The 27,054-nt window shown below is 31.1% G+C and overlaps 1 protein-coding gene across 3 annotated transcripts in view; it reads left to right on the top strand.

The window, feature by feature from the left end:
• Positions 1-27,054, top strand: part of LOC106075037 (uncharacterized) — a 33,185-nt gene that overhangs the window by 535 nt on the left and 5,596 nt on the right. Inside the window, exons 2-24 of one of the 3 annotated variants that reach the window (XM_056032139.1) lie at positions 2,139-2,403; positions 7,224-9,888; positions 10,712-11,624; positions 11,758-11,880; positions 16,318-16,492; positions 18,589-18,637; positions 19,038-19,146; positions 19,240-19,391; positions 20,127-20,325; positions 20,425-20,533; positions 20,848-20,997; positions 21,087-21,291; positions 21,581-21,623; positions 21,745-21,842; positions 21,976-22,163; positions 22,285-22,456; positions 23,814-23,902; positions 24,163-24,249; positions 24,364-24,593; positions 24,896-24,980; positions 25,476-25,657; positions 25,774-25,846; positions 26,695-26,985. In XM_056032139.1, the coding sequence (XP_055888114.1) occupies positions 2,146-2,403; positions 7,224-9,888; positions 10,712-11,624; positions 11,758-11,880; positions 16,318-16,492; positions 18,589-18,637; positions 19,038-19,146; positions 19,240-19,391; positions 20,127-20,325; positions 20,425-20,533; positions 20,848-20,997; positions 21,087-21,291; positions 21,581-21,623; positions 21,745-21,842; positions 21,976-22,163; positions 22,285-22,456; positions 23,814-23,902; positions 24,163-24,249; positions 24,364-24,593; positions 24,896-24,980; positions 25,476-25,657; positions 25,774-25,846; positions 26,695-26,985 (6,645 nt within the window). In that variant the 5' untranslated portion in view covers positions 2,139-2,145. Of the gene's footprint in view, positions 1-2,067; positions 2,404-7,223; positions 9,889-10,711; positions 11,625-11,757; positions 11,881-16,317; positions 16,493-18,588; positions 18,638-19,037; positions 19,147-19,239; positions 19,392-20,126; positions 20,326-20,424; positions 20,534-20,847; positions 20,998-21,086; positions 21,292-21,580; positions 21,624-21,744; positions 21,843-21,975; positions 22,164-22,284; positions 22,457-23,813; positions 23,903-24,162; positions 24,250-24,363; positions 24,594-24,895; positions 24,981-25,475; positions 25,658-25,773; positions 25,847-26,694; positions 26,986-27,054 lie in introns of all 3 variants that reach the window. The other 2 variants (XM_056032143.1, XM_056032133.1) reach the window with 2 other exon arrangements.

The raw sequence follows: 27,054 nt of genomic DNA, 5'->3' as shown, positions 1-27,054 counted from the left end.
TACTTTTCTATACATTCTATATCTAGTCCTTGTCACTCTTATGGTAGACATGTACCTTAAGTTTTAACTTTAGTCACACTTGACTTAGTCTTAGTGACTTACTCAAACTTACTGTGACTTAGAGTTAGACTGAGGCTTATTAGGACTTGACTTAGGATCTAATTCTAGATCTGTCTAGATATCTTTCTAGTACTAGACCTCTAGTAGTATTTAGTTCTAGATTTAGTCTACAGCTAGCTAGAAATCAGCTAGTTTCTAATTCTAGATAGACTAGCATTCAATGATTAGTTAGACTTTAGGCGACTTTAGAGTCTAGAAGTCTAGATTAGTCTAGATTCTAGAGTCTCACTAGTGACTAGTCTCACTTACTTGACTTACTCTGTCTAGAGTCTAGATCTAGATCTGGATATATACTCTGTCTCTTGTCAAGATCTATCTTAGTCTTAGTATTACTAAGACTTAGTGAAGAGTTAGTGCTTATTTATTTAATTTAGCTCTACTTGATCTAGAATTCTAATCTATCTAGATTATTCTAGAACTAGAAAAAAAAAATCTAGATCTATAAGTCTAAGTCATTATCTAGAGTACATCTAGACACTATCTTGATTCCAAATCTCTAGATATAGACTAGTCACTAGTCTAAGACTAGATCTAGAATCTAGATCTAAATTAGTTAGACTACATTCTAGTTTTAGATTTAGTTTATTTAGAAGTTTAGACTAAATATAGAATAGAGAAACTCAGTCTACAATAGTCTACCATGATTATAATTAGATCTATTAAATAGAGTGTATAACATTAATTATTGGGTACTTGTAGTCTTTCTATATAGATATAATAGATAACAAGAATTAGATTAGATAGAAGATGATTATGATATATATAATAGATCTAGATTTATATTATATACATAAATACATACATACATATATATATATATATATATATACTAGTTCTAATCTAGTTATCTAGATTGTCTAGATGTTGATTGTTAGATCTAGAATAATCTAGACTAGACAAAATCTATTATCTTAAATTATCTATGATGTCTGATTTTCTATCTCTAGTGATCTAGATTCTAGTCTAATCTAACTAGTGGACTATACTAGACTACAGATCTTGACACTATTGTCACTATTACTATACTTCACTATATTCACCATAGTCAATAGTGGCTGGGTATAGTATTGTTACTATAGTATAGTGATAGTGATAATAGTTTTCTACTAGACTCTTGTCTAGAATAATCTTTATTCTAGTCTAGATCATGTACTTTAGTAACATAACTATAGTACTAGATTTTAAATAGTCTATAAAATCTATACTAATACTGTAGAGTTTAAAACTCTAAATTAAAATCTAAATCTAGTCTTGTATTGTAAGATTAATATTTGATATCTTCATCTATATAATAGTCTCTATGGACTCTATATTAATCTAGAGTTGAGTAGATTCTATCTAGATTAGTAGATATATATATATAGAATAGATCTCTATCATTTAGATATATGTATAATTATAATAAGATTAATTATTTATAATTAGATTAATCATAATACTTTAATAGTAGATATATTAGATTTCTAGATCTAGACTCTTGACTAGATTGTATAATACTGTTAATACTACTACTAATAATAGTATAGTGACAATAGTCTACTAGAATGTAAATATTTAAGACTATAAGATAGATAGGTTAGACAAAGACAACTCAACTGCTACTGATCTATCTAGCACTTAGACGACTTAGACTCTCAGTAGACTTCAACTAATTTACTTACACCTAAAATAAATATCATGTAACATGCTGCATGTACTCATGTAGATATATATAGACATATAGACTAATAAAGATCTGTCATCTACATTAATTCTAGATCTACTCTAGAAACTAGAGAGTTACTTGTACTAGATCTAAATATAGATCTAATGTAGGCTTTCATTCTATTTCTAATCTTGATAAATTTTTTTTAATGCTAGATATATCTGGATTCTGTATTACCATCATAAACACACACACACATTTAGTAATATAATATTGTTAAAATTGTTATTCATTTTTTTTAGATTCAGAGATATAAAATAATCGCTCTTGCCAATGTAAAAGCATGATTTAAATTTGTTGATTTGACTGTTAGGAAAGAGATGAATCAAGATGGTGCTTCAGAAAAATCTTGTTATTGTGACTCTGGTGACACTAACATAATTAACATTAACTCTCTGAATGGCTTAAACAAGGATGAATTTTGTATTGGCAGTTCTAATATCAGCAGTGGGGGATTAAAATTAACTATATCTTGCTCTAAAAAGAATTCTGAGGATGTGCAAGATTATTCAATTGGAGCCAACCTGAACAATCAAAATATAAACAGTGACATACAACATTCAAACATGGAAAATCAGGTATTTCATTTTACTATTGTAAAAAGCAGTATAAATAATTGTGTAGTTTAAAATATGATTTAGATAAAGACTAAGCAGTGACACTCATCATTTCTTTTAAATAAATTTAAATATAATTTTTTTCTTGAATTTTTTTTTTCTTGCATTATCTGTGATTTTGAAATGGTTTGCATTTTATCAAATAATGATGGTGCCATAGTTTTGTATGCTAGTTTATAATAAAGTACAGGATGACAAGTTATAAAACGAACATTTTCCAATTACCCACTAAGGTTTAATAACACATTTCTTACCGAGACAATTAAAGGGCCTAAAAGGACCATGTACACTTCTCCCACATGTCTACAAAAGAGATTAGACCATAGTGCATTGAGTATGCATGAAAACTGTGTATACAATATCAATAGTAATATGTACAATTTGTTTTTTAAATTTAAATATGATTTTACAGTACAATAGTTAGACTACTATAACTACAATGGATGGCTGCCTGGTCGTGCGGTCTGCGCGCTGGCCTGTCGTTCAGATTTATCGATGATCCAGGGTTCAAACCCTGCCCGCTCCCATCCCCCGTCGTCCTGCGGGAGGTTTGGACTAGGAAGTAATTATCTTCAACTCTGAAGGAACATCCGAAACATGTAAAACATTTTACAACATTTTTACAAGTTTGTTACCATTCAATGAGAAATCTTTAATTACAAAGCGGGACAAAAATTATTCATTGTACCAAATATACAGTTGTTGACACTTAAGGATTTAAATATTCTTGAACATTCTATTAGCATTAAGTCAAGACACTTTCAATAATCATTGTCCACAATTCTTCACTGCTATTCACCTCTCCTTTATCTTTCACACTGATATTATACAATCACTTTAAACAGTCTTCATCAGGATTCGAACTCAGGAACCCCCCCCCCCCCCCCCAAACCGTTCAGAAGCAAAAAGGGTTCTTAACTTTGAATAAAGATGATTGGGTCATGACACAGCATTTAAAATTTTAATATTTTTACATCCTAGCCCAACCCTCTTGCAGGGCAGGAAGGATGATAGTAAGAATAGAACTTTTGTTATATGCACATTGCATACGACTCAACCTGCCCGACATGAAAAAAAAACAAAACTGTAATGCAAATTGTAAATAAAATGTAATAGAAAACATTATATTTTAAACTAATATTTAGTTGTAGACCAAACAAATATCAATACAGATTTAGGTGAAAGTGATATATTTTACTTACTAGAATATTTTTTAAAGTGAGATTTAAAACGAAAAAATAATAATTTTTTTTTGAAACTATGTAAATAAAAATGTTTTTTCTTCATACTTTTTTTTTTCATTTTAACAAAGTTTATACCATTGCTCATTTACAATTAGTAATTAGAAAATTAAAAAAAAAACAACAACCACAGATTTACCTTAGATAAACACCAAAACCTTAAGGACATAAATGAGCTTTTCATAGAAACTTTACACAACCTAAGTTTAGATCAAATCATTAAAAAGCCAACTAGATTAAACAACACATTAGATCTCTTCTTAACCAACAGACCTGGATTAGTAGTAGATTATGATATTATCCCTGGTCTATCAGACCATGAGATCATAAAAATACACAGTCAGATAAAAGCAGTAGCCAATACAAAACCCAAAAGAAAAATCTTACTCTGGAATAAATGTAACCTAACACAACTACACCAAGCTGCATTAAACTTTCAACAAACATTCTTATTAGAAAAAGACATTAACCAACCAGTCGATGACCATCTTAAAAGCATTATAGAAAATCAAATACCAACTAAATACACATCAAACAAAATAAATAAATGCTGGTTTAATAATAGACTAAAGAAGCTTTGTAAACAGAAGGAAAACCTATATAGAAAATTTAAAGAAACTAATGCAGAAAGAGTTTACAAAAAGTATATAAAAATTAAACACTTAACCCAAAAAGTAAGCAGACAGCTGCAGAGTGAATACATAAACAATGTAATATCTAAAGACAACAACAAAAACCTATGGTCATACATTAAGTCTAAGAAAATGGAAACAACAGGCATAGCGCCATTAAAAGATGAACATAACATAATACATAATGATAATGAAACTAAAGCAAACATTCTAAACAAATACTTTGCATCAGCATTCTCAGCCCCAGGAGACAAAGACATATTACTGAATTTGAACCAAGTAGACAACATAGAAGATATAGTAGTACAAGAAAATGGAATTCAAAAACTATTAGCCAACACCAAACCAAATAAAGCTTCTGGACCTGATGGTATTCCAGCTAGATTACTCAAAGAACTAAGTAATGAGCTAGCCCCAGTGTTCAAAATACTCTTTCAGGCTTCACTTAACCAGGGCAGAGTACCAAAGGACTGGAAAGAAGCTAATGTCACGCCCCTATTTAAAAAAGGAGAAAAATCTGACCCAGGAAACTACAGACCAGTATCACTTACCAGCATCACATGTAAAATCCTAGAACACATAATATGTAGCAACATCATAAACCACTTAGACAAACATAATGTCCTCACACCATACCAACATGGCTTTAGGAAATATAGATCATGTGAAACACAACTAATAGGACTAATTGATGATTTTTCAAAAGGTTTAGATAATAGTGAACAAATAGATGCTATCTTAATAGATTTTTCTAAGGCTTTTGACAAAGTTCACCACCATAGTTTGCTTAAAAAATTAAAATATTTCGGCATTAATGGTCCACTGCATCAGTGGATTAAAGACTTTCTGATAGGGAGAGAACAAACTGTAATAATAAATGGCTCTAAATCAACACCGATAACAGTAAACTCAGGTGTACCTCAAGGAACAGTCTTGGGTCCACTACTATTTTTAATTTACATAAATGATTTACCAAATTGCATTACTTCAGGAACAAAAGTCAGATTATTTGCAGACGATTGCATAATATATAGAACAATAAAAACAACACAAGACACAGATATTTTACAAAGAGAATTAGATGAATTACAGAAATGGGAATCAAATTGGAGCATGTCTTTCCACCCAGAAAAATGTCAGTTGTTAAGAGTAACAAAAAAACTAAAACAAATTAATTCCACTTATCTTATTCATGGCAAACCAGTAACACAGACTAAAAACGCAAAATACCTAGGTGTTATAATAAATGAAAAACTGTCATGGAATCCACATATTGATGAAACTACAAAAAAATCAAACAAAGCATTAGGATTTATTAAAAGAAATTTCTATAAATCAAATAAGAACATGAAACTAAAATGTTATTTAACCTTGGTTAGGCCAATAATAGAATATGCATCCTCTGTTTGGGACCCCTCAACTCAAGAAAACATTAAGAAACTAGAACAGACACAAAATAGAGCAGTGCGATTCATAACAAACGAATATTCACATTTGACTAGAGTAACACCTTTAGTAAAATCACTAAATTTAGAAAGCCTTCAGGACAGAAGGCTCAAAAGTAAAGTAGCAATCATACATAAAACACTGAACCATAATCTTCAAATACAAAAACAAAATTTAATAAAATACTCTGAAAGACACAAAGATAAAGGCACATTCCTCGTCCCATATGCTAGGACAAATTTGTACAAATACTCCTTCTTCCCTAGTGCTATTAGAGCATGGAATGGGTTGCCTGAGCTAGCCAGGAAAACCAGTGACTTGGCAGAATTTAAGTCATTGGTTAATATGCATGACTAAATGCATGACGCGTAGGACGTAATCATCTTCTTTTTTGAAGTAACGTCTGTATTATATAAGATAAGAAGATAAGATAATTATATACTTTTTTTATAGAAATTAAAAGTAACTTTTATTTAAAAAAAAAAAAAAATAGTTTGATCAATTAACCCCAAAAACACTAATAAAGAAAGTTCGTTTTTTGAAAAATTTTATTAGGTTTCTTTATATAATGTCACAACTAAATATAATACCTATAATCTGCTTCTTTTTTTTTTCCTTTCGAACGAAAAATTGACTATTAATATTGTGAGTTGATTTAAGCATGTAAATATTTTGCCAATAAATTCAATAGTTTTATTGTAATAATTGAAGGGAAAGATTAGACCAAATAATAATGTTCTTTTGAACTTAAAAAACAAATAGCTTAAAACTCAGGTTATATTATGGCAATGTCTGGAGTCCAAAGATTAAGGATGAGTGCAGTTTCATTGAGTGAAAATGATTAGTAAAAATATTTTCACATGTTTAAAGTATTAGACTCACTTTCTCTAGTATTAATTTTGATATATATAGGTTTCTTGTAAAAATCCTTTCTTCAAAAACTTAAGATCCTTAGTGAACTGCTTCAGTTGTAAAATTGAAAGGCTTAGCATTGAATAAAATAAAATGAAATTTTTACTTATATTTTTTTAGGTAAATCAAGAGTCCATTAAGCTTTTTGGGGTACAAAAGAGTTGTTGAGAATGTGCTATCTTTAACCACTCATTATCTGTTTGCAATGGATTTGGTTGAAATATATTTTTATCTATTGACCTCTTAAACTTAAAATCAGTTTTTAATTAAAAAAAAAGAATACAATTTTAAACGCCACACAAATACTTTAGGCTGATATGCATCTCCTACTATTGTTTTCGGATTAAGTAGTAATAGTCATTTGGTCAAATATTGTTGAAAGTAAAAAAAATAATTGTTGCCTGTTGAAGCTAGGATCAATGACTTGATCATTATATAGATATATTACTTTGCATAAAATTACATGTGTAACAATTTTTTTTATTGAAAGTTTAAAATTACAGAAATATTCATTGAATAAAGCTATTTTTTAAATTTTATTTTATTCCAGGTTTCAGAAATAGAGGTGGCAACAGATGACTGTACTTCAAATTTAAAAACAGGCCAAGACAAAGAGCCTGGGGCTTCCAGCAATGAACCGGTAACATTTTTAGAGAGATCCTGTTTTATGCCTCCAATGATAAGCCCTAAATCATTAAAGGGTAATCATCTTAAATCATTACCTGTTGATAAACATGATTCTTCATTGTTTGTCAGTACACATAATGAAAGCAGTGTATCTGTTATGAAACCTGGACTAGATCATTTGAAGAGCAATGAAGTGTATAAGCCATACAAAAGATGTAAAAACGAAGGAAGCATACACATATCATCCTTACATGATGTACATGATCCTTTATTCAGATTGGACGCATTACCTAATGTGTCTCCAGACAGTGGAATAATTTCATTAGATGAATCTCCTTTTGGGAATGAATCTCCTAATTCTCTTGTTAATGGTGAATTTAATAGTGAAGTTCAGCATTCTCAGATGTCATCCTCAAACTTTACTCAGCTATTAAATAAAAAATTTGACCCAAGTCCAATAATTCCAGAAGTTGTTAGAGACAATATTAACTTGAACAATGGTGATAAAAGAAAAGAACATTTTGAAATGCTAGAAATTGAAACAAACCTTGTTCAAGAGTGTGATGTCAGTATATTAGCTAAACCTGTAATAATGGAAAATGTCAATGGGGAAAGTATACCAGATTCAGCTACAAGTCAGCCAAATGAACTAAATGGAAGGAGCATAATTGTTTCTTCACCCCATAAAATAAGTCAAATTTCAGGTCGCAAAAAAAGAGGTAGACCCCCTAAGAAAAAGAAAACGTTATTGTTGAGACACAAGAAAAGTACACTTTATAGTGGATTATATAATGGATTGCTAAACACAGAGAACAAAAATGTATTTACTGCAGGCATTCAAAGAGGCAGCTACAGACACAGTTCTGAACATTTAGATGGGAAATATTTATCTGGTTCACTATGTTCAAATGCTGAAACTGATTGTACTATTGCTAAAACAAAACTTAAAAAAAATCTTCCAGGTCGACCTAAAGGTTCATTGTCTAAAAGAACTCTCAGTGCTTCTTTACCTAATAAATTACCTTCAAAAAAAAAAGTAGTGTCAAATCAGATATCTCAGTTAGTTAATTTGTCAGAGAAAGATTGTAATAAACGTCCAAGAGGTAGACCTCGTAAAAATTTAGAGATTGAAGAAAAGGATATATTTGTAGATAAGAAAGACCAAAACAACTCAATTCTTGAAGATAATACAAACAAATCCAAAAAATCTGTTCGAAAAAAACACTTGCGTAAAAGACTATTTACTCAAAGGAAAAAGCCAGCATCTTCAATTAAATGTAAAATCAATGTTACTGATCAGATTGGGCAGAAAAAAAATAAAAACCAAGACAGTATTCCTCAAAGAGTTAATTCATCTGTTGCCAAGAAGTTAAAACATGTTGCTCCATCTGCTACTCCAGAAAAGAAAACAGATGTCAGTTTATTGAGGCATAAACCTCTTATCAGTCCAGAAAAAACAGTATTTCAGGACAGTGATCTCGATGCTATTCTAAAAAGTGTCAAGTCATCTATAACAAGCCAGTTTGCCAGTGAAGAAATTAACAGCGATTTTATTGGTAACATATTATTTGACAATCCATTCAAGGTTCTTGAGCCAACACCTTTTCCAAAGATGCTTAGGATTGAGCCACCAAAGGCAAACAAACCAAAGCCAAAAAAGAATAGGCTGCATGTGATGATGAGGAGAACTAAGCGAAAGAAACGAAAGAAGATTTCTATTCCTAAAACAGATATATCAGCAGCACTTCCAGTGCCACAAAAATTAGAAGTTTTTTCTACTATGGCACATTTGAAAAGAATGGAAAAATTTACTGTAACACCTCAAAAAAAATGTAGTAGTTTTGGATCACCAACATCTGAAAAACGATTATCTTTTTTTACATCCTGCAGCCAGCCTTCAAAAATATTGGCTACAAGTCGCTTGAATGTTTTTCGTTCAGGAACAGGTGTTGATGACATGCATAGATCTGGTACATTAACAGATTATGATCAGTCAGATTTCTTTGATAAGAGAAACAAAAAACGACACCGGCTTTTGTATAGAAAATCTAAACATAAAAACATCATTGACCCTGTCTTTGCTGCAGATTTGGACTCATTAGTTTCTGGACTAAATGGCATGGCAATATCAGAAAATCCTGCTGATAATTATATAAGGGTACGTCCTGGAGAAATGCCTTTACCTTCAATATTTAGAGTAATAAAAATAGATCTCAATAAAAGTAGAAAGGATAGACTTCTATCATCAGAAACGATAAATTCTGACAGAAGTAAGCAAAGGAAAGAAACACCTGTTACACATGAAATATCCCCTGGAATAAAACCAGCTATGAAAAGTGGTAGAAAGAAAAGCATCTCTGATCAAAATCAAATTAATGATTTTAGAGATTTTTCATTAATAAGTGATTCTCATGATCAGTGTTTACCACCTAAAAAGCGACACAGGTTGGTAAATCTAGAATCTCCTCAGTTTGACTCTTCACCTAGCACTTTTGTAATTGAAAACCTATCCCTCAAGAAGGATTTAAAAGTTCAGAGGAAATGTAGGAGATTAAAGAAATCCCCATATCAGGAAGAAAATAAACTTTGTAAGTATTATTTGCTGTATGTTATTTTTTTAAATGTACAATTTATGCATTCTATAGAAAGATTTGTGGTCTTAATTTGAAAGTTAGAAATACAAACTTTGTCCCATAATTCATGGGTAAATTATATCATAGTGAGTCTTCTGCTGGAAAAATGACTATTGTCCTATTGATGATGCATTGTCACTAATTTATTATTACCAGAATTAAATTAAGTTAATTCAGGGATATAATGGCAGGGTGGTAATACCTTACAAAGTTCAATCTTAAATTCACATTATAGTGTAGATATGTGGTTTTTATACTTTCATAAAGTTCTTTCTCTAATGGGTATCTTTGGAAGACCCAGTATATTTTGGGAACTATAATATATTCATACAACAGCCTCTTTAACTTTTGGTCTCATGCAGGTAAATTTTTCACTCCTGGTCTAGGGACGTTCTAACGTTCTAATTCTAGAGAATGCAAAATAACATTTACTTTTAAAAAGAACAAAATATTTATCCATTTACTTTAGAAGAATACGATTTTCTTTCAATTTAAATTTATAGAACTTAAATTGTACTTAAATACTCCTTTTAGACCTTTTTTTTCTTGTGTGTGGGAGGCATTATTACTTTTATTTTTTTGTTTTATAATTTATGCCTAATGTTGAAACATTATTTGGAGAGATGGGTAGAATGGAATCATTTTTTTTCATTAGATGCATTCTCTTTTTTAAATATAAACAAAAATTCCAACATTTTATAATAAAAAAAATAATTTCTTTTAATATTGGTTACTATTGTTTCTAATCAATTGCTATGAACTTTTGTTAATTGAACAGGTGATAAGACAAGTAGATTAAATAAGCAGCTATCTACAATGGAGCTAACAATAGATACTAGTAGCTTTACCACAGGTGGTTCCAGTACCTGTGTCTCACCACTGTCTCCTTGTCCAAGTAGACTTTCCACAAGGAGTTCAACTCAACCTTCTTTGTCATCACCATCTCCAACTGGATCAGCAGGGTATAGAAATCGATACACCTCTTTAAGCATTTCATCATTTACATGCCCAGTGCATTCATCTTTGTCTTGCCAGTCTGAGCGTAGCACTTGCCCAGAATGTCGGCTACTAGATCAGTGCATGTCACCAAACATTAGTCGCTCTTATCGTAGTAATCTCAGGTCAGCTCCAATCAATGAAGCCACTTATTCCTCAAGTCATTATGTCAACCGTTCTGAGTCTAGTCCTCCTATTAAAGAAACCTTTCATTCTGACAAAGTTATAGTCAAAAGTGCAAGAAAACGTCGGAAATCAGCCAACCTTTCAGCAGATGACTCAGACACTTCACCACCAAGATTAGAAAAGACTTCATCTTTGTCTCCATTAGCTTACAGAGATTATAGTTTGTTTTCAGACCCTCCAGAAATTACCAATTCTCCGTTTAAAGGCTGTTTATCACCATCTAGACAGAACAATGGAAGGTGTTCCAGTTTAACACTTGAGACATTGTGCACTAGTCCTTTGTCACCTAAAAAGAAAGTGTGCTCTACTATGTTTTCACAAAGAATGTTGCGACATACATCTCCTAACAAAGTTTCTCCACAAAATAATTTCAAGCAAAAAGCGTGCAATAAAAGTTATAGCACATCTGTGATTTCTACTTCTTACTCTGATCATGACCCTTTACCCTTGGAACATTGTAATAATCAGATTATTATCGAGGAGATTCAATTAGCACTTTCTTTCGAAACGTAAGTAAATACATTTTTTACAAAAATTAAATTTAGTAGGTTTTGCCTTTGTAAAAAAAAAAGTAACATTTTTGTAGCCAAAATAAAAATTGTGTTGTTTTGTAATTTTGTGATAAAAATGTTATTTTTACAGAGATGATGACAATGCCCCAAATGAGGATTCACCAGATTTATTTAAATATAATATTCCTGCTCAACTCCCACGTAAACGATATCAAAGAGTTGGATTATTTTCAGACTTTTACAAAGACGATGAGTAAGTATAGAATGTTGAAATTTTATGACTTTTTTTTTTTTGCTTTGCCTTTTATTCACATTTAAAATTGCTGAATCTTTTGTCCTCCAAATTCTGTTCCCCAAAAACCATTCCCAGCCTGCATACATGTAACTCATTTATAGCTTTTTTAAAGAGTATCCTGATAAATTTGTACATTGATAGATGATGTCAATAGTCAGCAATAAATTATATGCAATAATTTAGGTAAAAAGGTACCCCTTCCAGACTTTTTGATCTATGGAGCTAATTTGTTTCTATGGCTGACAGTCAATGAGGGTGTCAAATCGTTAGCACAATTACCAACTGCCCAACATATGTCAGTTAACCAATTAAGAGTTGGATGGATTCAAGGGCGTTTTAAAAATCCTGAAGTTAAAAATGAGTCTTCAGCAGGATTCTAACTTGAGATCCCTTGTTTTGAAACCCTTGGCCACCATTCTCCATGCACAATAAGTTCATGTGATATGTTCTTTTGCTTTGTGACTTCTTTTTCCCTATTTCTGTACTTTTCTAGAAGGTCAGTGAAAGTACTGAAGATCTTGTGGTATGTCAGTATTTAGTATTTACTGAGTTAAAAAAAACAACCTTTCCCTTCAACACATAGTTCCTCATTACAGATATTAATGGTGTGGATGCCTAGTAGCTTTCTAAAAAAATCTTTTATCAACAGCTAGTATTTTCCTACCATTTAAGTTAAAAAACATCAGGTATGTGATATCTGGGCACTTTTGTTTGGAATGAAGGATCCAGACCTGAACTGATTTAATAGTATTTCAGTCATTTTTTTCTGGACAATTTGTTTTTCTTTTTTCGCATACATTTTTTTTTGGCTTTCTTTAACATTTAAAAAATAGAAAGACAAAAATTGAACTGTATCTTTTAAAAAAAAATGTAGCTATGATTAAAAAAAATATTTTTTTGGTCTTTATTTATATTAAATTTTTTTGTTTAAAGAATCACTGAAATGACTATAAACATGTTCAAGTTTCTAAAATAAAAAAAGGAGCCTTTTATTTCTTACCTAGTGAGGTAGTAGATATTATGTTGATTGAGAGCTAATCTAACTAAAAACCCTTCAAACTATCAGTATCTGAGTATTTTTTGAGATTTTGAATTTGAGATCTATAAATATATTAGAATTAGGGTGTTATTAAGATTTATAATTCTGTACACATAATAGACCTATCAGTTATTTTTCACAAAAATTTACTCTCCTTATCTTTATCTCTTTCAAATGACAGACATCCCTTCAAAAAAAAAAAAAATTTATTTTCATTCTGTCCATATTCTTGTTTTATCCTACTTCTTCATTTGAATTAAAGACAACTCTACCAAAGGCTATAAACTCTACAACTCTATCTGGCTGATTCATGCTATTTGTTCCATGCTCTAATTGCACTAGGAAAGAAAGAAGAATAGAATATGGAATAAGAAATGTGCCTTCATCTTTGTTGGTTTTTAAATGAGTATTTCCTCTCCTATAAATACCTTCACCCAAGAAATGGCTCAAGTTTTGTACAAAATCCTTTCAATAAATTCAAATTTAAATTTTAATTGTACACTTTCAAATAAACACAGAATAAATGTTTTGAAAAGCAATTCATAACCAAGTAGGAGCATCCTATGGTTTCTAATGAGCAGGAAATACCCATGCTTGATTGTTGCTCAGTTTACTTTTAACTAGACTAGATGAATTTCATGGGGAGAGAACAGATTATAGAAAAAAAAAAGGGCAGATCAAGGTCCTAGTGAAATCTTTCTTCCCTCTACAAATCTGTTGGTTGCCTTGAGAAGACAGCTGCTCCCTTTTCCCTTTTTTTCTCTCTCCATATTCTACCCTCCTCCAATGTGTGTGTTTTTAATCCTACTGCCCCGTTCTGGAGCTAATGGTCTCGCCTGTCATAACTGGCTTTGTTAAAAGATCCGATTTTTTTGTTTGTTTTAAATCCTAGCTAACAACTGGAGTTCATTTCCTTGGCATTGCCCATACTTTATTCTAGAGAGACATGTTAGCAATAACAAGTTTTAATGTTGTCTCTTGTGAGTGTGAAATGAAATAAAAGGACTCTTGGTATGCGCGCTTTCCTTACCCATTGTCTACACGATTTAGTCTGTGTACTATTGTTGATACTACATGCATCTAAGATTCTAGATCTGTGTTAGGCTAAAGTAAATATCCGTCACATTGTCATTCTACGCAAATGTAGAAGTATTCTGTATTGGGTTTACTTTATAAAACTTGGCGGATTTCTCCCCTCCCCCCTTTCCGCTCAGGATATTTCCCCTTGCTTTTCAGGCCACGCAGGCATTAGCCCGACTGTTAAAAAGTTTTTCATGTCTCCCTCCCCTCCCCTCGCACACACACACACACACACACGTCACCCTGTCCCCGTGTTAGGCAGCTGTTCTATTGTTATTTGGGTCGCCCTGATCTCCAGAATTGATCTTTAGTTCGCCGCGTGGGACGTCGCCGTTTCACAGGGCGGCCGGCCACCGTTCAAGCGCCTGTCTTTCACCGCCAACCAGGTGTAGAGAGACTGAACCTAACTACTTCATCAGGCCATTAACTGAAAGCGCGCTCTGCACATGTCATGTGACACTTGAAAACTTGATGAATACACACTGGCCTACGCCATGGCAATAATTTTTGTTTGTTTTCATTACGCGCTAGCCTTTTGTTAGCCATACCGAGCTTAAAGTGAAAAAAAAAATCGTCTTAATCTACAAGCAAACTAAAATGTCACTGTATTTGATCGTCGCCACTTTGGAACCAAACAAAACTGTTGCTGAATGTTCCATTGTTTCATGAAAATACAAACATCTTTTTGGATTAGATCTAGATTTTAAAGAAATAAAGTTCTAACCTTGAAACCGATAAAAATTTAACATTGAACCCGTGACCTTCATGCACCATAGAGCTTACTATCTAGGCCTACTGTCTAGCCTCTTGAAATCGTTCATTCATTTGACTTATTGATTTCTAGTTGACCTTTGACGCCCTCATTAAACTTCTCTTCCAACACTTGCTACTGTTTTGAAAAAAATCTTCAATACAAAAGAATAATTGGGATCAACTTTGAATTTGGGTCAACAGTATGGAAGCCTACTAAATATTTAGATCTAGTCGAATTGTGTGTAGGCCTTCTGAAGGTGTCCACAAAACTGGAAGGGAAGGGGGATGGGAGTACGATCTGATAGCAATCTGTGAAACTCAAAAAAGATTTGATTTTTCGTGCACTTGGTTAAATCCTATTATTTTTTTGTTTTTAGAAATTGAACTAGAAGAAACGATAGAGAAAAGATATAAACCTCATTCACTCTTTATTTTTTTTTTTCTTCTTCTTTTAATCACGGATTTAGTCTCAATGTAACTCAAAAGTACTCAATCACAATTGAAAAAAAAAGATTCTAATTATTTAAACCACAAGACAACATTGTTGTAAATATTCTAAGAAAAGTACGACTAAACTAAAAAATAGTAATTATCTCTATACTTTAATAACATCTCTTATAAATAGATGAAATATAAAAAGGTAAACAATATTTTGTAATTTAAAATTATTTAAATATCTAATTTGACCAGGTTTAAAAATAACTTTTTCCCTTCTCTTCTACATGTTCCATAGTTTGGGAAAGTTATACAATGTGACTTGATGACCATTCACCTCCTTATGTAATTGTGTAGCTACCCTTTAGCTGTTAAAATTTAGATGTTAAAATCCCATCTTTTTTTTTTTCACATTCCTGTCTTCTGTGGAAAGCCTTTGAAAGTCATCATAATCTTGTGATAGGACCATACTACTTACATTTTCTAATGGCAATCAGGAGGTCATTATGAGGCCTGAACTTTTTCGAAGCTGATATCAACTCACTCAGTCTTATAAGTTTTAAACAGACTTATTACAAATTTATTTCAAATTTAATTACATTACTGATCCAAACTAACTGATACAATTAAGAGTAATATAAACTTTGTTTCTTGTTTTTTTTTAAGTATTTTTTTTTTATTTTTCTTGTTTTTATTTTTGGTTTGCACTGCTGTTAAGGCTCTTTGATTCATAGACATTTAGTAAAGTGGTGATAGGCCTCTTCGTGCACTAGCCTGATCTTTATGTGGAGAGCTGTATATGTTTCCTTTCTATCTTTATTTCCTCCTTAAGTAAAAAGTCTGGATTAAACTCTTAACAAAGAAATATAATTTATTGTATTTTGATAGATATATATGTTTTGTTGTCATGAAACATTTTTATAACACTATAATTTTTTTGTCCTTTTTACTTATTGATACACATAAAAACATATATTTCTATGATACCATGCTTGTATATACATAATGTAAATATTAAATTTATAGTAAAATAATTTAAAAAATATATTTTCTGTATGCTCATATTTAAATGAATTATGTATTTGAAGGCCAAGAAAACGTTGTGAAAATATGGCCAAATGTCGTGATAAGCTTTTGTATATCAGAGAAGAACATGAATATGGACTAATGCCACAACCATTACACATAGGACAACATTATATGAGACGAGAACAGGATTTTCAGTTGCCATTTGACATATGGTGGCAGCATATCCAAAATCAGGTATTCTTTCATGTTTTTTTTCTGTAGTACACTTTAAATGCATATTTACCGCTTAAACCAAAACTTGCATTATTTTGAATAAACTGAAAAAAACAATTTGTAAAAAAACTTTTTGTTCTTTTTAAATTTACTTACTTACTTACTTAATCCTGTGCACTCCCAGGGGAGCATAGGGCCGCAACCACACCTCTCCACCGAACTCAGTTCTGAGCAGCTTTCTTCATCTGCTCCCATGTCATTCCAGTACCCCCAGCTTCACTGATGACTGACCTCTTCCAGGTTTGCTAAGGTCTGCCCACTTTCCTCTTTCCTTGTGGGTTCCAGTCAAGTGCCTGCCTTGCAACATTGGTAACTGGTTTTCGCAGGGTGTGTCCTATCCAGCTCCATTTTCGTTTTGTGATGTCTTGGGCTATGGGCTTTTGTCTAGTTCTCTCCCACAAATCGATATTAACAAAGGCCTGGAGCTTTTCTATATTTGTTTTAGTGACTCTCCAAGTTTCTGAACCGTATATAAGGACAGACTTAACGTTTGTATTATAGATTCGTATCTTGTTGTGTAGAGATAATGCCTTAGAGCGCCAGATAGTTTGAAGAGTTGAAAAGGCAAACCTAGCTTTATTGATCTGAATTAGTATATCATTATCAGCTCCGCCGTCTTTACCAACTCTACTTCCCAGATATGTGAAGTGGTCCATATCAAGGATATTCTCTCCCTGTAGCATGATTGGGTTCTCTTGTCTGTTGTTGATTCTCATAACTTCTGTTTTCTTTTTATTGATTAGAAGTCCAGTCTTTTTCACTATTTCTGAGAGTCTGGTCAGTTTGGTCTGAGCATTTTGTTGCGTATGGGAGAGGAGGCAGATGTCATCGGCGAAATCCAGGTCCTCTAAATGTTGTGTTAGTGTCCATTGTATGCCGCTTTTATTATCTAAGACTGTCTGTCTCATGACCCAATCGATCACTAGCAAAAATATCAAGGGCGAAAGCATACATCCCTGTCTTACTCCTGTTTTTACTTGAAAAGGGTTGGTCAGCTTTCCATTGTGTATTACTTGGCATGATGAGTCATCATATAACTGTTAAATGATATTGGTGAATTTTGTTGGAATTCCATAGTGATTCATCAGTCTCCAGATTACGTCTCTGTCAATACTGTCGAAGGCTTTCTCAAAATCAACAAAGGTCATGTACAGAGGAGATTGCCACTCGATAGATTGTTCTATGATAATACGTAGTGTAGCAATGTGGTCAGTGCATGATTTCTCTTTACAGAATCCAGCCTGTTCTGGTCTTAGTCTTTTGTCTAGGGCATCTTTTAGGCGTTCCAATATTATCCTAGTTAAGACCTTGCTGAGTGTAGACGGTAACATGATTCCTCGCCAGTTGTTGCATTGAGTGAGGTCACCTTTTTTGGGTAGTTTAATTAGGTAGCCCAATTTCCAGATTTTAGGGACCTTTTCTTGCTCCCAAATTTTGCATAGCAGTGGATGCAGCATTTCAGCTGATATTTTGGGGTCTGCTTTTAAAGCCTCTACTGGTATACCATCTGGGCCTGGTGCTTTTTCCTTTTTTGCATTCTTGATGGCCTTGATGATCTCCCCTTTAGTAGGAGGACCTGTGTTAACATCTGTTTCTTCTGTTGTTGGGGTAAAATCCGGAATCGATTCAGGAGGATGTCGGTTCAAAATTTCCTTTTTAAATTTACCATCATTAATTATCTGAACTATCAGAGGAAAAAAAAAAGTATGAAGTAATATGTATAAATGGTTGTTATTTATCTTGACCTTGGTAATGAACAAATTAGCTGAAAATGACATACTTACATCATGTGCATACTTCATGTACAATTTATCTTTGTTTGTAAAATGTTTTACTTGTTTCGGATGTTCCTACAGACTTGAAGATTTCTACATCCTTGTACAAACCTCCTGCAGGACCACGGGGGGATGGCATTTAGTAGGGTTTGAACCTGGGACCAATGAGACGACAGATGTTGACAGTTCAGTGCGCATACCACATGACCAGGCAACTGTATATGTTGCTTTGAGTCACATGTAGCCTTAATTTATAATAATTTCATTTTGATCCATTTGCAGTTACCTAAAAAGCAAGAACATAAAGTGAAGTTTCGCACAATTAGAACCAGTATGTATGAATCTATTTTTTATAAATTAAAAGATTAGTGAACTTGAAGCTGTAAAAGTAAAAATAATTATCGAATTGTGGTAATAAAGTTTTAATTGTTTGTTTTTTTAATTTATACATAAACATTGTTTGAGGACAGTTTGAGTTAAAAATTTTATAGTATTTCGACTTGAATATGTCTAATTCTATAAACATTATTGTATGATTTTGACAAAATTTTGACAACTATTTTAAGCTTGATATGAATCAATTCAACATTTGCAGTCTACATTGTGTTGATAAACAGTCATTCACTTGACATTCTTAAAATGATGTTCACACTCTGTGTTTTGGTTACAAAATTCCATAGCTCATTTCTACAACTTAAAAAAAACTTTTTTTTTTTTTTTCATTTCTTCAGATGTCTACTCAGATAGCAAAGTCAATTCACGTAAACTGGAAATTCCATTGTGTAATTGTGTAGTTCCCTCTTCTGGTGGAAAGGGATGTCAAGATGATTGTCTAAATAGGTAGTTAAAGATTTTCTAATAATTGACATCAAAACAATTATATTCCTGTGGTTATTCTATTTACACTAACATTCCATTTCTATTTTTTTAAAGGATGATTTACACAGAATGTACCTCCTCATGTACTTTGGGAGATAATTGTGATAATCAAAAAATACAAAAACATGAGTGGGTGCAAGGCTTAGAAAAGTTTACAACTAAAGATAGAGGATTTGGTGTTAGGACAAAAATGTTTATCAAAAATGGTAAGAATTCTTCATTTACGTTTGACTTTTTTTTTTTTTTTTTTTTAAACATATCACAGAAATAATATTGTTAATAAAGACAAAACACAAATTACATTTTGATCCAGCTAAAGCTTAACGTTGAACTAAGTTATTAATTTGTTTCTCTACTGCTTGTACACTAAAAAATACTCTTCATAGTATAAAAATAATTTACACCAAAAATATAAATATGTATAGCCAGTTAAGTAAATCCAATTATTAAACAGACTTTCCAATTTTTTTTTAAAGGTTAAAAATAAATTACATTTCAGAAGGAAATAGAAAATTAAATTATACAACAGAAAAATGTTTTTTGTTTATTTTAACTGAAAGCATTTCATCATCATTGGTTTATAAAAAAGAAAGTAATTAATGGAAAAAAAAACATACACATACACCAGTAATCCCTTCTAATGAGGGAAAAATAAACATAGTAAGAGAATGGAAACTGTCTTTCAGGGTTGGTCTTTAAAAAAAAGTATTACTTAAGATTTTAAAAGCATGGAATTAGACTGAAATAAAAAAAAAAAAAAACTACTCTAGACTCATTAAGGGTCTACATTCAGAGTAGACTCACAGTGAATGTAGGGTTAAGATAACTATAAAAAATATTAGTTGTATTAAAGAATTTTAACAGCTATATTACTGATGTTGTTGATGAAGACCATATAAAAATTTTTTTCTCTTGTACTCATGATGAATTCACTATTGTAGGACAGTTCATACTGGAATATCTAGGAGAAGTTGTCAGTGAAACAGAATTTCGACGTCGCATGATGGAAGAATATTCAGAAGAATGCCATCATTATGCATTACACCTTGATTCCGGAAGTGTTATAGATGGGTACAGGATGGGGAATATAGGTCGCTATGTCAATCACTCTTGTAAGCCTAACTGTGAGATGCAAAAATGGTGAGTATATTATATTGTAGTAAATTATGTTACATATACATATGCTAGCAAGATTAACTAAATTTCTGTTGGGTTGATTAAATTATATGCGTTTTCTAGGAATGTTAATGGTTTGTATCGAATGGTTTTGTTTGCTTTGCGAGACATCTTGCCTGGAGAGGAACTAAGTTATGATTACAATTTTGATCCTTTTAACCAAGAAACTCAAGTAAGCAAATTATTTTATTGTACAACGTCATTTTATTCTCTAAAGTCTAAGGTTTTTCATTGTAAATAATGATTCTCTCAGACTTTGCAATAGTCACATTTTTAAAAAAATTTTCTGTTGAATGTATATAATCATATTGCTTGTCTCTTTAAATAATTTTTGCAAACCGTTTTTTTTTTTTGAAAGACCTTACTTCAAATATTTCTTATTTCAATGATCTTTTAGACATGCAGTTTTTGCTATAGCTCTAGTCAATGTTTTCATAAGATGACATTTAAAATGATAAATAATTTTGTTTTGGTAATAAATTATAGCAAGAGTGTCGATGTGGAAGCTCTGATTGCAGAGGTGTCATTGGTGGCAAAACACAACGAAATAACAACAACTATTGTAAACCTGAAAAATTAGAAGATGGCAAAGACAAGCGTAAATCTAAATTGATGAATAAAAAAATTAAAGAAAAGGTAATATTATTAAAAGTTTTTTTTTGTTTTTTTTAATAACTGCTATTAGCAATAATATTTCACATTTACTATTAAAATTTTTTATTTAGCAGACTTCAGAAAATATGCAGGTGCAGTTTCTGGCTAAACCAATGACTTTTAAAGAGCGTTGCTATGCAAGAAAACACAGAACTTTCTTAGTGCGAAATGTAGATAAAGTTCGCAATCAGAAACACCCTGGCCAGGAGTTTATGCCTATTACCAAAGAAGAATTAAATATCTTGGACAGTACTAAAATGAGTAGCTATAATCCAGGTATATATGCACTGCATTTATTTATGACATATAACACTAACTTATTTCTTTTATCTGGAGGACAAATTGCAACCAGATGAAATCTGTAACCATAACCCAAACCATTCAAATAGTTTTGAAAAAAATTCAAATTGCTTCTTATTGGCATTACACATTTTAAATCTTAGTTCTACATTTGTTTTTACTTTATTTTAGCCTTTTTATCATCTGACCTTAGGATTTTGTAAGCATTATAGACAATTTGTCTGAAAATTTTTTAACACTACCGTATTTTTCAATTTACATTTAGATCTGATGTTAATCCATTTGAATGAGAGATCTATAAAAACCAGGTAAGTTTCTTTTCCCTTAGCATTTGTGAAATCTTGTATCTATGTAGTTAGGATAAATCAACTTATCAATAATATGTTTGTCTATATCTAAAGTCAAAATTTTTTCTCTTTCTTTTAACAGGTTAGCAGCATATGCCAAAGATAACCCAGAACTGGCCAGACGTCATCAGTTAGCACAGATCTTTGACAAAATGCTTACAGAAATTTTGTCTCTTAAAGGTAATTAATTTTTTATATTTTTTTTTTGTTCGTTATAAATAAATAATTTTTCATTTTAATAGTTCACTGTTAATTGAATAGTTAAAAAAAAAAAGAATGGAAATTTTTTTTTATCATATGAATATTTTCTCAGATGAAGATGGCAACAGTTTGGTCACTCAGCTTATGACATTGCCTTCACGTAAAAAACAACCACAGTATTACCAAGTAGTTAGAGACCCTATAGATTTATCAATGATCAAGCAAAAGGTTAAAACTGGCTACTATGACCATCTAAGTACATTCAATTCAGATCTCATGCTTTTGTTTAGCAATGTGGAGGTATGTATACCAATTAATTATGGGTAGATTTAGCCAAGCTATGCAATCATAATTAACCTCATATAGAGATATTTTGTACAATTCCTTTAGTAGAAATAATTTCTGTATCCTAATATTTAAGCTATACTGTGGACCAAAGTCAGATATGGGACAAATCATACTGAAGCTTAGAAGAGTCCTGAACTGTGTAAAAACTGAGGTAGCACCTCAGATAGATGAATTACTAGGTGCGAAAACAACAAAAGCTTTTATGGATACTGAACTGGAAAGGTTGGAGCATCCATCTTGCAAAGGTAATAGCACAAAATTAAAATTCATTTTTTTTTTAGGAAAAAAAAAGGAAATTTGTTTTTTTTTAAATAATTTTTATCATTTGCAATTGAGAAGTAGTCAAACTGTTACATTTATGTGTATTTATGTTTATGTATGTTGTGTGTGTGTTTGTTCTACTGTTCAGTATGTTCAAGTGCTCACATGTTTTTCTCAAGTATGTTATTAGTGTGTATTAAAGTCTCCTGTTAGTTTTTTTTCACTTTCGTGTCATTTCAATAAAGTGGAGTTGTAACTTAAACAGCAGTGTTGTTTTTACATCCTAATTGATAATATAACACAAACTATTTTTTTTTTTAGAAAATTTAAAATTTTGATTTCTTTTGCTCCTTTAACCATGATATAGTAGCTTAATTTGAAAAGGCGTTAGAATTAGCACCTTCGCAGTTCCATGCAAAATGTGATATGTAAAAGCCTTTTGTTAAATGGAAATAATTTAAGAGGTAACATTGTTTAAGGTCAACCTCATATAAAGCACTACAGAGTCATTGAAAGGTCACTTTTTGTATGAAAAATAAAGGACAAAAGAACATTCTTTCATCTGTCATTGTAGTTATAAAAAAATGCATCCTTTGCAAAAATAAAAATTAAATTAAACTGACCTTATTGATGTCTACTAAATCTATATCATGATATTAGGCCATGCATATACTTCAAAAATACTTTCCTATTAAAGAAAAAAAGGGGAAAAATAAAGATGAAGATGATGTGATTTAAATGAGACTGCTTATTACAAAATATGTTTGACCAGACTGTTTTTGTGTATATTTAAAAAAAAAAAAAGGGTTTCTTCTCTGGTATTAAAATCTTCACTATTGCTTCTCAAATTAGCCATTAAAGTTTCATACTTAATACTTAAGTTCATATAATGCAATTTCTGAGATTCCCTTTTTTTTTCATACATTTTTAATTACACTCACTCAGTGGGAAAAATATGGTGCTCAGAATTTATACCAGACAGAGTGAGTTAATGTAAGCTTTGTTAAAAACATTTCATTGTTTTTGGTTAATGATAAACAACCTTCTCATTTTAATATGTGATGCCTTGGCTCAAAGATTTTTTTCACCAAGTTAAATTGTAACTTCTGAAATTACTAAGCTTTTAGAGCAAAATTGACATGTATTGTAGTTTTTATCCATGGAAAATGTAAATTTATTTCGGTAATGTTTCATTTAAGAACATACTCAGCAGGCAAAAAAGATAATTTGTTGCAATATTGCCCCTTAAATAGATGATGTGTTGACCCTTATAAAAATTTCAAGATTGTATTGGATTTAACTAAACTAATGACAAACGTAATTGAAAATTGTATAAATCAGGTCTTGACCAGCCAGAAGAAGATATTATCAGGTGTATATGTGGTGTGACAAGAGATGAAGGCTTAATGTTGCAGTGTGAAAAATGCATGGTAAGTTTTATTTATCTATATAATTTTTTACAAGTATTTGCTATTCTGAAATTGTAAAAGTTAACAAAATAGTATAATTAGAATAATATGTTTTGGGTTATTGAGAAAAATCTAGAATGACTTTATTATTAACTTTTACAAATATAAACAAAACTTGTAGTGATCTACTTTGTTTTTATAACTAGAAATGTTTTTGACTTCATTGTCTTGTTCTAAGCTTATTAAAGATTGACTTGAATGCTATTTCTTAATTATTGTAGAGATGGCAACACTGTGATTGTGTTCGAGCTAATGGCAATGAAGAACATTACCTTTGTGATCGTTGCGAACCAAGATATTATGATCCAGTGAGCTTACACTTCAGTTGATTTGTAAATAAACAATTAAACAATATTTTTGTATTATCTGAACATGTGTATTCTTTGAAGTTTTGAGATAATTGAAACCTATTTTTTTTTAAGGAAATTCTGTTGATCCCATCGCCCATAGATGCTCTGCCTGATTGTACTCATTACATGACTTTAATAAAGGATGATGTTCAATACGCTGTTGGAGATTGTGTATATGTTATGAGAGACTGTAAAAGAACTTCAGCTGGTACACCTTTGCGTGCTTCTCACCGTTTGATGGCATCTGTCAATCCAGATAAACTTGATATCTTCAGACTTGAACAATTATGGAAAGATCCTAAGTAAGCGCAGACTACCCTCATTTCTAGTGTGATTTTATACAGTAAAAGAATAGATAAGTATGCTGTTAAGAAAATGAAAGTTGCATGACACAAAGGTTATTAATTTATTTCAAAAATAATAATTTTTCATTATATTGGTAAGCACTAGAAATTGTTTTTTTATAGTTGGTGTTGAGTTGATGATGTGCATGTGTCATTATAGGCAAGACCAAACCAAAAAAAACAAAAACATTTTAGTTGAAAATTTTCTACTTGTACACATTGTAAAATACTATCCATTTCCATATTTTATCCCTCTTTAGGGGTGAGAAATTTGCAAGTGGAACTCCATATTTGAGACCTCAAGAAACCTTTCATGAACCAACTAGGAAGTTTTACCCCAATGAGGTAAATCTCTTCATATCATTTTATCATGTGTGTTGTTTTGAGGATATACTTTTTACCCTAGGCGCTGCATCTTTAATAAAATTAGTGCAGCTTTTGTCTCTCAACAAATCAGAACTTTTACAAAATGTTTGCTCCTTAAATCTGTTATTAAAAATCTGCTAATGTTTTGGTCAATTTGTGGACTTAGAATCTCAGAGAATGTACAAAAGAATTAAAAAACAAATGGCAATTTATAAGTAATGATAGTACAAAGAAGGATGACTCCATATTTTTAATATTTTATTTTAATATCCAAACCAGCCCTTCATCCAAATTTAAATAATGGTTGCAATAAATGTCTTTAAAATTGTCGTAAATGAAAAATGTCATTAGATAATTGGAAATTTTAAAAAAAAATTCTTGATCATGTTTTTAGTCATTGTGCTAGAAGTGTTTGATCAGAACTTTAAAATTTCAAAAATTTAATTTTCATTCTATAATTTTGTTGTTGTTTAGCTATTTCGTACACCAAACTTTGAGATTATACCTATGGATCTTGTCATGGGTAAATGCATCGTCATGGATCCCAATACATATTGTAAAGGTCGTCCTAAAGGATATAAGGAGCAAGATATTTACATTTGTGAATACAGAGTTGACAAGACTGCACACTTGTTTCACAAAATTCAGAAAATATGGTAAGAGCTTTTTTTTTTTTCTTTTTAGCTTTAATAGCATAATTGTTATTAGCTAATGACTGGTCATACAACTTATTTGTTAGTATTCTCTAATGTGTATTGAATGTTTATTTCAGGTATCCTATCAATACAGGCAGATTTTGTTTTGATTGGTTCAAAACTAGACTCAACATCAAAAGAACATTTTTAGTAAGTTAGAATTATTTAAAATTTTGAGAAATGTTTACTTGTCTTACAATTCAATGTAATGGGAAGAAATAGACATTCTCACATAAATATTTTTTTTTCAAATTTCATTACAAAAATACCACTTCGGAATATTGAACTCACTTTTTTTTCTTAACAACTTTCCAAATGAGGGCTGTTACGATAAAAAAGATAAATATGTTTACAGAGTTATTGTTTTTTTTTAAAAATCCTCATATCTTGTAAAAAAAACAATATCAGTCTAATGTTACTTCAATTTGCAAGATTTTTTTAATATAATTTTTTCCCAGTCTATATTTTATAAATTTTGAAATTCTAACAAAAATGTGACTTATTTCAGTCTCATAAAGTCATAAATTACTTTTTAATAAATTAATTACATTTTATACATAGCACATGTGCATTTCTTTATTAGCCAAAGAAAAATGAAAGGAGTTCAAGTATCTTGTCAGGTATAGAATTAAAACTAGAATTTAGAATTAGATCTAGTTCAACATAGGGCAGCTATCCTCCTTGTGAAGAAGACTTATTTCTCAATGCATAAATTCCTGTAGCATTATTGTAGGTATTGGATTGCTTGGACAGCTATGTTTAAATTTCATTTTCAACCCAAGCATTATAAGCACATTGTTATATAAATATTTATGGAACAATCTTAAATGTTTTAAATTATTAATATGCCTTTCAATGCACATTGAATGATAACATAATATCTACAAAAGGAATTGTCCTAACTATCTTTCTTTAGTCCTTCTTTAGTTTTAGACTACAAAAAAATCTTAAATGAAAGAAAGATTACAATTACAAAAAAATCAATTTTGTTTTTGAAGCCACATGAAGTACCTGAGGAATATAAACGCAAAACTGAGCGCAGTGTTGGTACCAGTAGTGGGAAATCAGAAAATGTGAAAGAAGAAGACAAACTTGAAACCAAGAAAGCATGTAAAACAAAAATGAGTTGCTTTCATTCCGGAAAGGTGAAAGTTGATGAGAGTCTAAAGAATGATTTGAAGTTAAAAGCAGAAGTGAAGGTCAATGTCAAGAAGGGCAGCTTGCACAGGAAAGTCAATCCAGAAACCAATGAAGATAAAAGTGCTTTACTTAAACTTAAGGAGAAGAGGGTAAGTCATATGTAAAAGTTTTTGTCTAATTTGTAAAAAAAACTTTGTGCTAGGAATATTATTTTAACA

Source organism: Biomphalaria glabrata, chromosome 1, assembly GCF_947242115.1.
Source record: "Biomphalaria glabrata chromosome 1, xgBioGlab47.1, whole genome shotgun sequence".
Lineage (NCBI taxonomy): Eukaryota > Metazoa > Mollusca > Gastropoda > Planorbidae > Biomphalaria > Biomphalaria glabrata.
The sequence above is the reverse complement of the archived record's forward strand: the minus strand, read 5'-3'. Positions and strand labels throughout refer to the sequence as shown.